The 11,157-nt window shown below is 39.1% G+C and overlaps 1 protein-coding gene across 1 annotated transcript in view; it reads right to left on the bottom strand.

The window, feature by feature from the left end:
- ARID2 (AT-rich interaction domain 2) overlaps window positions 1-11,157 on the bottom strand; it is a 102,808-nt gene that overhangs the window by 2,422 nt on the left and 89,229 nt on the right. Inside the window, exons 17-20 of the mRNA XM_032688175.1 lie at window positions 6,381-6,519; window positions 6,198-6,283; window positions 1,728-1,851; window positions 1,548-1,639 (exon numbers count right to left, since the gene is read on the bottom strand). Coding sequence (XP_032544066.1) covers window positions 1,548-1,639; window positions 1,728-1,851; window positions 6,198-6,283; window positions 6,381-6,519 — 441 coding nt within the window. The remainder of the gene's footprint in view (window positions 1-1,547; window positions 1,640-1,727; window positions 1,852-6,197; window positions 6,284-6,380; window positions 6,520-11,157) is intronic.

Raw genomic sequence — 11,157 nt, 5'->3', positions numbered from 1 at the left:
GAGAGAAAATCAGTGTTTAAACAGAATAAACTATATTCAAGCCATCATGGCCCATGAGCAACCAATACCTGTACAGCACAGAAAAATCCCCTGAATACCTTATCAAGATGGGGAACACTAGTTCTGTGATATGTACAATGCATATTTACATGGACCTGGCAGAGGAAAATACTCAAGGATGTTACCAATGCAATGGAAAAGTTAATAGCAAAACTTGTTCCATGTTTGACTTAATGGAACATTCTGTAGCTTTTTAACACTAAAAGAGACAAGAATATTCAGAATTAATCATTAGAAAAGTACTAACAAAAAATACTTCATGAATACTTCACAGAACTAAACTTTTAAAGATTTTTTATATCTGAGAACACTGCAATCCCAGACTAATACAGGTTATAAGTAATCTCTGGTATGTGGTCCAACTCTTGCTCAATGCAGGGCCAACTCCTTAGCTAGATCCCATTGCTCAAACTGATATCCAGTTGGGTTTGGAATATCTAAGAGAACAGAGTCTGCACAACCTCTTCAGGGAGCTTGATCCCATGTTCCATCAACGCTTACAATTTTACCTTCTTTTACTCATGGTATCTAATTAGGATTTTCTTGTTGCAAACTCTGCTCATTTCCCCTCGTCCTTTCAACCATGCTCTCCAAGAAGAGTTTTGTCTTCCCTACAACCCCCAATTAGGCAGTTGAAGACATCAGGAGGATTTCTACTACCAGTATCAAAACTCATTTGTTTACAACTACAACTAGGAAATTCCTCTCTATTGGCAGGTTTTTGAAGAACAGGCAAAATTAATAAGACTCTTATTAGAAATCATTACTTCTGCTATTAAGAAGCTGAAACAATGCAAAACAAAACCAAGAAAACACTCAGCTTTTAAGTTCTTGGAAAAAAACAGAAGCAGCATGCATGGTGTTCACTGGCACAGTAACTAACTACTGCTCCTTTTGCATCAGAAAGAACTTTTCCTACTCAGTACCACAAGCCAGTATTGGTCTATTTACTTACTGAAAGATCTGAAAGCGAGAGGAAGCTGACTGAGTCATTTATTAGAGTTAACCCAAGTTTGGAGGGAAAAACAACAGAGAGGCAGCATGTATGAAACACAACAATATGTCCCTCCACAACTTAAGAAAATGTTTGTAAGAGCTTGTTCATTCCTTGCTCAAGTTGAGATAAAAGGTACTGTCAATAGGAAGCTGCTTACAGAAGAATTAATTTTCATAGTAATGTAGTACTGCTTCAGGGGGAAAAGGGACAGACCTGCTGCAAAGGCTTCTCTCATCTGTCTCCAGAAATTTAACCTGTCAAATTTGCCAGACACTTTCAAAAGTCTGGGTCACAAATACCATCTTTAGGTAAGGTAACGGTGAGCACTTATGTGGGGAAGCAAACAGTGCAGAACTGATAGAGAAATTGTACTGTCAATATACTTACTGGGTTTTTTTAAAAGATAGGTAAAGCCTACCTATTTGTTTGATACTGAAAGGAACAGAAACAACATTGCCCATTAATCTTAGAAAAATTATACAATGCTTACCTGCGACCACATTCTGAATATTTACCAATATTTTTTAGTATTAAGGCAGCTGTTAATCGGATGTGTTTAGTTATTGGTCCCTCTTTTTCATCCTACAAAAGTAAAGAGAAAAAAAAATGTAAAAGCTCTGTAGTTAGTAGCAGGAAACAATATCTAATACTTGATTTAAACAGTACTAACTGTGAAATCTCTGAAGACAAGGTTTCTTGATCCCCTCCTTAATGCCATTAGGGCAGCACTCGGATGATTCACAATGGCCTTCTGTGCTCTGGGAGTAGAGGCAGTACCCCCTGCAGCTGGCTGCCTACATTAGTAAGGAAAGAAATAATAAAAATAAGCTTGGCACTACTTTCTAGAAGATTAAAAACTCTGAAAATTCATTTTACAATTTTTTAACCCATCTGAACAGAGACACAAAGATCCATTAATACTTGGTGCTGATACGTGATTGGCCTTTTGTTTCCACAGAAATAAATCTTACTGTAAAGCCTTCAGAAGAGTCATAGGCTTTATTGTACGTGAAAAAACCCACTTCTCTCGAAGAAGTCGTGCTCATCACCCATGACATTTGCGATGGAAAAGTAATATATTGTACTAATGACATAGCCACTTCCTGAAGTGTACCAATTTAAAGGAATGTTTTATCAGATAGGCTTTAACAGGAACTATGATACCAGCTATGCAAATGCCATCTGAGATTTGGCCAGAGAACGTCCTTAAAAAACAGCTTTTCAATACTTGAGACAGCTCACACTAAGACAATATAAAATACATATTAACTGTGATTAGTGAGAAGTAATATAAAAGAACATAATTTAAGCTATGATCTAAGACATAAAACATGTAACTGTTAAATCTGATCAAACATTTGTAAAACCAATTACCTGTTACTGCAGCTTTCAGACTTATTGATAAATTAAGCAGGGTATAACAAACATAGCAGAAGCAATTTCTCTGTTTTCAGTATTAACACTGAAGTCAAAGCTCTATTTCATGTAAAACTTCGCAATTACTCATATTATTAGAGTTTAGAATGTGTAAATAGCAATTTCACTTCATGAGCAAGACTCGTAATGTCATCCTAAAGAACAATTTGCAGTATTGATGGTGAAAAATACCACCACACTTCAATATTTTGTACAATATTAGTATGAAGTCTCTTAATACCCTACTAGAACCTGGTTAAGAAGTGCAAGTCGTGCTTACTTGCAAAGGTAGCATAAATCAAATGTAAATGTTCTATTTTTTAAAATGAAAGTTAACATGTAAGATTATTATTTAAGTATCTTATACTTAAAGTGAATATACCAAGAATAAAACTTGAATTCTCTATTCAGAGAGAATTTCTTTATAACCTGAAATTCTATCAGCAAGGAAACCCAGCTAAAAAGTAAGATGTAGTAACAGACCTCTCCTTAAAAACTCTGTCATTCTCCTATGAATGGAAATAAAATATATAATATCTAGAATAAAATAGATAATATGTAAAATAAATAAAAAAGCTTTATGAAGTAAAAGGGCAGGGGCTGAATGAAGAAACTTGGGTACTGACATGTTTACAAAAGACTGAGTACCACAGTAAAGGAATTATCATGTTCATTTTTGATTTTTAGAACATTTTTTTTTCCTTTAATTGAGAAGCACAAGGATTCATCGACAGAGGCTGTTCTGAATGTCTCTCTTCAACAGTTATCATAACATATTTAAGAAAGTTGAAGTACTATTACCTTGATTCTAAAAATTTTGAAAAAGGGACAACTGCAATAAATTAGGAAGATATTAAAAGATTATCTTCTCTTTTTAATTTTGGGGAAAAGAAAGAAACCGATAAAAAATTACTGAGACATCAAGTGGATTGAGTTGTGTCTGTGGGCAAGTATCTCCTCAAGAACCATCTAGATTTCCTGAATTTCTTTAATTATGTTATCAACTTAACTTCAAACCATACCATTCAAGTTATCATTTAAAGTTATCTCCTGCCCCACTCCCGTGGTGCATGAAGAATATTTCTTGTAGCTCACGCTACCACCTTTGCTTCAGAGGCAACAAGGAGAAAAAGGTCAATCCAAAAAGATTCCAATGCACAAAGCTACAGTGAACATACAGTTAACTTGTAGTGCTACTTGACCTTCCAGAATTTAATATTCAGCTACCTCTGAAAACCAGAAGAGGAAGTGTTAAAACAATAAAACTTAAAAAGCAAGGAAATACAGAATTAAGGTATAAAACCAACACCGTAATGCAGCTTTATTTTGCCTGCCTGATTCTAGCAAAAGCTATTACAGATTTTTTCAAGTGTGTATGGTGCTATGATAGACTGAAATGATGATTAGGGGAATGGGCCCTTGTTTATTATACTGTGTTCCACATGTTTTAATTCCAGCACAAATACTGCTACCTGCACTTTCTGAGGTAGGTCTAAGTTTTACTAAATGGTGAGGGACTAAGTGAAAAAAGTTCACCTAATTAATGCCTAAAAGTTGATGACTTAGGCATGCTTTGTCTCAGTACCAGTTTTTTAAAGATGTTTCAGCTCCATACAAGAGTTTAATGATATGGACTATCAGTGGTGTGATGATACATCTGACAAACTTCTAGGATTCAGCAAAAATTAAGCCAAAACCTTGTAAGACAGCTTTCAGACATGACCATGTGAAACAGCTTGAGGTGAGCTGCTGGAGTGAGCTTAGGGTTTTGTCTGACAAGTCATTGATTCTGAAAGCAAATTATCAGGTCTTGTCTCCCTCATGTAGCTGCTGGATGCTCTTTTCAGTTACACAAACAGAACTCTGTGGCAGCGCTGGAAGATAACATGGGTTACACACTACATTTAATCAAAATATTCCTGTTTGTTGATTTCTTATTTGGTAAAAGACAGGAGGGGAGAGAGTAAAAGTAACAGAAAGGGAACCTCTGTGACTTTCTAAGAGAGGTAAGTGATAACTGTTTTGAGTGCTCACAGAGAAAGGTCTCATCCCTTCCTTTTGTTCCAGCCCACCTTCTACACTGGTGTTCAACTGACAGTAAGGCAAATGTATTCCACTCATCTGGCAAGCCCACTCTTTTGATTTATGAGTGGTTTTTTTAAAACAAATTGATTTACCATGCAATCTAACAAAAACTAGAGTTAGTTCTCTCACAGTAAGCAATGCACAAATGTGAGAAACAACAAAGGATGTCAGAGAGTCAAAACACAGAATCACGTAAGTTGGAAAACATTTCTAAGATAGCGAGTCTAACCACTAACCACTGCCAAGTGCACCACTAAACCACGTCCCTAAGCACCATATCTGCACATCTTTTAAAGACCTAAAACATCCTACTCTGAGCAATGAAGTCCTTATTTCAATTTGTAGTCTGAAATCACATCCTTAGATTCTTGTGATATTGCAGTCTCAATATTTCAGCAAGAACTGGTTATGCATATAAATTCCTACTTTCTGAATCTGACCTAATTAGGGAATTCTGCCTCAGAAGAAGGGGTGTATGAACAGTTTTTCTCCTCTGAGTACTTGTGCCAGTTTTAAAGAAGCCTGTGAGAACACATAGCTACTGGATGTGTTATCTGTGTGATAGAACATTTTGAAAAGGCAGAGTTGAGATCACATCATGCTAGTAGATGGTGTCAGCCCTACACTTCCCACTTACCAAGTATTTAAGACTACATTAGCATAATTCTTCATTTTGTGATTTTCCGAGGTCTGAGTGTTGTTCAGTTTAAGGAAACAAGGAACCATAAGTCTATGTTAGGATGGTTTTTTATATTAAAAAATAAAAGAACTCTCAAACTGAATTTCTCAGTTTTCATAACTTGACTTCCTCTGCTGCCTCCAGCAGCTTAGTAGCAATTCTACTAGCCACAGAACAAACTGCCAAATTTGTCTGGGACCACGTAATTACATCTTTAGCTTGCAACAAAGCAATTCCAGTCAGTTACTAACAAAGACCTAGTCTTAATACACTTATGTAAGTAACTGAACTCTGAGTAACTCCAATACTGAGATCCCCAAAACCTCACACCAATGGGCCTGTGCTTTCCAATATTAATTCCTGATGGCTGAAATCATTCTGGAAAGAAAAGAGCCAAAGCTGATTCCAGGTAGCAACATAAAATCAGAAGACTCAGAGGAGTCTTTATCCTTTATCTTGCTTCTTGTTTAAAGGAAAGCTTATTACAAGAGTCCTGGGATCAAATCAGTCCAAATTTAGACCACAAAACTGGAAGGAATGCAGCAAGTTACCAGACAATCCATCTCAGCCGTATGACACAAATGAACTTTACACAACAAGTAACTTTCCATTCGGATTCTAAGCACTTTCCTGTTAAAAGAAAAGCTATAAAATGCTGTCCAGTTGGAAAAAAAAAGGAGAACATGTTTAGAACAATGTTTATCATAGAGTATTGATCCATATACCTTAAAGGATTACCTTTTGTCTTCAGGATAACTGCAACCACGTCTCCCACATCAGAATCTATTCCCTCTTTTGTCTATTTTGTCTTACTGTAATGGACCTCAAATTTGATTACTCTTACAGACTCTTACATGTGCAGAGTTTCACCTTATAAGCCAAGTTACAGATACACAAATTCTTCCAATAATTTCTATTTCTCTTATTTTCCCTACTGCTAATGAGGATTGAGTCTCTTACTTATTGGAAGGCTTCTGATTTCCTGCTTGTCCTTGTTCATCTTGCTTTAATCCTGCAAGCAAAGCATCTCTGGAACAGTGCTTATCCTGTTTGGGGAAAAGAGAGACAGTAAGAAAGGTGTGTAGAAATTTACCATGAAATTTTTACTGTTTTCTGAAGTAATACGTGAAAGAAAATCTGTACCTGTAAATGGGTAATGAAGGAAAACCTCTGCCGCTGGAAAGGTTCACATCCCTCCCACAAGCACTGCCCTGGGTAGACATCTTTTCCGCCATGTTCGGTTGCTGCATGATAGAAAACCTGTGATGGTGTCTGAAACCACCTACAAAAGGAAGGAGAGAGGAATTTAATTTTTTTCTTTCCCAGTTAATTGGTAAGGCACAAATATCGCAAACATTAAATCCACTAAACTTTTTTTTTTCTGAATTGAGACATGCATTGATAAATGAAAAGATGTAAAATTTTAAAGAGAAAAACATGTATGCCTACTACCAGTGAGCTACCAACAAACGTCAATAAGATTTCGCCAAACCCGACTGAAATATCATAGTTCTGTTTTTCTGCTATACTTCAAAGAAATAATGCATGTTAATTCCAATAGACCCATTCTCTCCAATCAAGCAAAATACACCAATAAACTATGAACAGCTATAGAAGATGAGCTGCATGTATTCATTTTCCCATTCTCCTTCTTTACTGGCAGTCATACTCAGACCTTATTTAAACTTGAATAGGGAAAAAGAGATGTACACCATACATCTTACTTGCTCTCAATACTGCACACTTGGTAAAAGTGACAAAGAGATCAACCTAAATTAATGCTCTTTAGTACTTGAATCCTAAATAATGGGAAAACTGATAGATATAATTTCCTGATGTGCACAGAAGTTGAAAAATGTCAGTTATGTGACCCTTTTTAACATCTTGAGTTTCAATTTTTGAGTCATAGAATCATAGAATGGTTTTGGTTGGAAGGGACCTCCAAAGGTCATCTAGATCAACCCTTTTGCCATGGGCAGGGACACCTTGCACCAGACCAGGTTGCTCAGAGCCCCATCCAACATGGCCTTTAACACCACCAGGGTTGGGGAAACCACAACATTCCTGGGCAACCTGTTCCAGTGCCTCACCACCCTCACAGTAAAGAATTTTTTCCTAATATCCAACCTAAATCTACTCCCTTTCAGTTTAAACACATTCCCCCTTGTCCTGTCCCTACATGTCCCATCTTTCCTGTTAAGTTCTCTTCAGGTATTTGAAGGCCACAGTTAGGTCACCCTGAAGCCTCCTCTGTTCCATGCTGAACAATCCCAATTCTCTCAACCGTTCCTCATAGGAAAGGCACTCCATCCCTCTGATCATCTTGGTGTCCCTCCTCTGGACTCACTCCAACAGGTTCAATGTCCTTCCTGCGCTGGAGACGCCAGAGCTGGATGAAGTGCTCCAGGTGGGGTCTCACCAGGGTGGAGTACAAGGGCAGAATCACCTCCCTCAACCTGCTGGCCATGCTGCTTTTGATGCAGCCCAGGATACCACTGGCTTTCTGGGCTGCAAGTGCCCATTGCTGGCTCATGTCCATCCTCTCACCCACCAGCACCCCCAAGTCCTTCTCAACAGGGCTGCTCTCAATCTGTTCATCCCCCAGCCTGTATTGATATGGCATCAGCCTGACCCAGGTGCAGCACCTTGCACTTGGTCTTGTTAAACCTCATGAGATTCCCATGGACCCACTTCTCCAGCTTGTCCAGGTCCCTCTGGATGGCATGCCATCCTTCACGTCTGTCAGCAGCACCACTCAGCTTGGTGCCATCTGCAAATCTGCTGAGAGTGTACTTGATCCCTCTATGTCATTAATGAAGATATTAAATATCACTGGTCCCAGTATGAACCCTTGAGGGACACCACTCAGCACTGATGCCCATTGGGACTCTGAGCCCCTGACCACTACCCTCTGGATGTGACCATCCAACCAATTCCTAATCCATCCAAGAGTCCACTCATCAAATCCATCTCTCTGAATTTATAGAGAAGGGTGTTGGGGGGGGTACATCAAAGTCTTTATAGAAGTTTAGACAAATGACATCTGGAGCCCTTCCCTCATCCACTGATGTAGTTACTCCATCATAGAAAGCCACTGGGTTGGTCAGACAGGATTCTCCCTTGGTGAAGCTCTGCTCGTTGTCTTGAATCACCTCCCTGTTCTCCATGTGCCTTAACATACCACTAGAAGGATCTGTTCCATGATCTTCCCAGGCACATAGGTGAGGCTGACAGGTCAGTAGTTCTCAGGATTGTCCTTTCTTCCCTTCTTTAAGATGGGTACACTATGCTTCTCTTTTTCCAGTCACCCAGGACTTCCCCTGATTGCCATGACTTTTCAAATATCATGGAGAGTGGCTTGGCAACTACATCAGCCAATTCCTTCAGGATTCTAGGATGCATTTCCTCAGGTCCCACAGACGTGTGCACATTTGGGTTCCTCAGGTAGCCATAAACCTGATCTTCACTTACAGTGGGAGGGACTTTGCTCTCCTAGTCCTCATCCTGTCGTCCACTTGAGAGGTGTGGGAAAAAAGGCTGGCATTCAAGACTGAGGCAGAGTAGTTAAGTAGCTCAGCCTTCTCCTTGTCCATTGTTACCTGTTTACCAGCAGGTGTGGACCTTCTCTGACCTTCATTTCCTGGTTAACATACTTGTAGAAGCCCTTCCTGTTTTTCTTTGTGTCCCTTGCCAGGTTCAGTTCCAGTTTTGCCTTGGCCTTCCTCAACCCCTCCCTATGCAACTGTACTTCTCTATACTCTTCCCAGGTTACCTGTCCTAGTTTCCACTGCCTATGCCTATTTGCTTCTTGCCCTTTAGTTTGACCAGCAGTTCCCTACTCAGCCACACCAGCCTTCTGCCTTCCTCGTCTGATTTCTTGCTCCTGGGAATCTCTGGCTTTTGCTCTCTATGGAAGACTTCTTTAAAGATCTGCCAGCTCTGTTCCGCTCCCTTGTCCCTGAGGGCAGTCTCTCACGGGATCCCACTGACAATCTCCCTAGAGAGCTGGAAGTCAGCAAGTTCAAGAGCCTTGAAGTTCAAGAGCCTGACTTTATTCCTTACCTGACCTATACTCCTCAAGACTGCAAACTCCACCAAGGCATGATCACTGCAACTTAGGCTACCTCCAATCTCACGTAGACAAGAGATGTGTTATTGTAACATATATCAGATGGTAAAGGAGAATCATTGAATTTCAAGAAGTATGACATAAATATAGTGAATGATTCCAAGTGTAGGGTTTTTTTATCCTAGATATACCCTAAAATGTATCTCAAGTGTTACAAAATTATGTCCCTTATTTCAACACAGAAAAAAGGGCCAAAAGATTCAGCTGTGCACTATTCATTTCAATACGATTAACACAGGTCATCAACACCAACTTAAGGCTTGGACAGAAGAGGTGTAGCTGCTGCCCTTTGGGAAGTCATTACCACCAGCTGTTCTCACACACTTGCTAGACAGATGACACTGGTGCCACAGTCTTACCAAAGGGGAAACTTGTACCCACTTCAGCCACTCTGGTTCACATGCCAGTATTTTAATTTCAGTTAACAAGAAAGTATTTGCGTTAAGATGTTTGACTGAAATTACTGGGCTGAACAGTGCCAAGAGGAGATGACTTCCCATCAGAGACCTACGGCAAGTAGTCAAGGATGAAGCAGCATCTACAACCCACAGCAGTCATTTATGGACATGTGTGAGTCAGAACTTCCAGCATACAAACAGCAGACCAGTAAGTCCTTTGATCCAGCCACCTCCTTCCACATCCCACTACTACTCAGCAGTGACCATTATGCAAACATGCTTGCAATTGATACCTACACCTAAGTGTACAGGTACTGTTACCTGAACAATTTAAAGATATCAGAGAGCTAATGTCACCCAGAGACAAGTCTTCATTATAAACTGAATCCTAATGCAATAACCACGTGTAATACAACAAATTACCTTTTGCACAGGCAATAAATACTACTCTCTTTAGAAGCATTCATCTTTTACATGATAGTCAGCCCTTACTGCAGGGAAGCTGGGAAGCAGAAATACCTGCCTCTTGCTCTTGGTCCAGGTATCCCATAGGAGGAAATGAAAACAAAACGTTTTATATCTGCATTGGCTCAACAGCTGATGTTTCACAGGACAGAAAGATGTCTTTCCACAATAAAGGGGAAGTCAGTATATAAACTTAAGCCTGGCACAAACCTATTTATGAATAATTCCTGGCACAGATGAAACAAATTTCATGGCAGAAGTAAAATCCAAAATACAGTGTAAAACATTTTATTCAACACAGCAAGGCTTTAGAAATTATTTCATTTCAGTTATGTTGGCTCATTCACTGTTTAATACATTCAGAATTGTAGACATCAATCACTGATCTGAAGATTCAAATTTACTATCATTTTGCAGAGAAAAACTATTTTTCCTTAAAGAACCACCTAACTATAGTAATAAAAAAAAGGCCTAAGTACTGACAATATGGTCAGTTCAGTCTAGACTCATTTCCCACCTAATTTCTCCATCATTCTGTTCAACCCCTGAACAGAACATTAACCTAGTAGTTGACATGACAGGCAGTGCAGATTCAATAGCACTTTCAATTTACTTTTTAAATACAAAGCAATTCAAGAGCAGACAACTGCCTACCTGTGAAACAGAACAGCAGCTTTTAAATTAAGCTACATACAATTAGCAGCACTTGCAAGAGAGCTGAGGTTCAAAGGAAAACACCAACTTTCTGTTACAGTCTCAAAGCAAAAGTAGTGTGCTGACTGACACCTTTTAGAGTTTTACTTCCACTTGAGATATCAAATCTGAATACATCTGCCAGTGGCCAATCATTGCAACTACTTGCATAATTCAGCCTCATTTCTTGTGGTCTTCAGACACTGCTAAATCTGTGGCATTTTACATCTTGCTC

This window comes from Chiroxiphia lanceolata, chromosome 5 (assembly GCF_009829145.1).
Source record: "Chiroxiphia lanceolata isolate bChiLan1 chromosome 5, bChiLan1.pri, whole genome shotgun sequence".
NCBI lineage: Eukaryota > Metazoa > Chordata > Aves > Passeriformes > Pipridae > Chiroxiphia > Chiroxiphia lanceolata.
The sequence above is the reverse complement of the archived record's forward strand: the minus strand, read 5'-3'. Positions and strand labels throughout refer to the sequence as shown.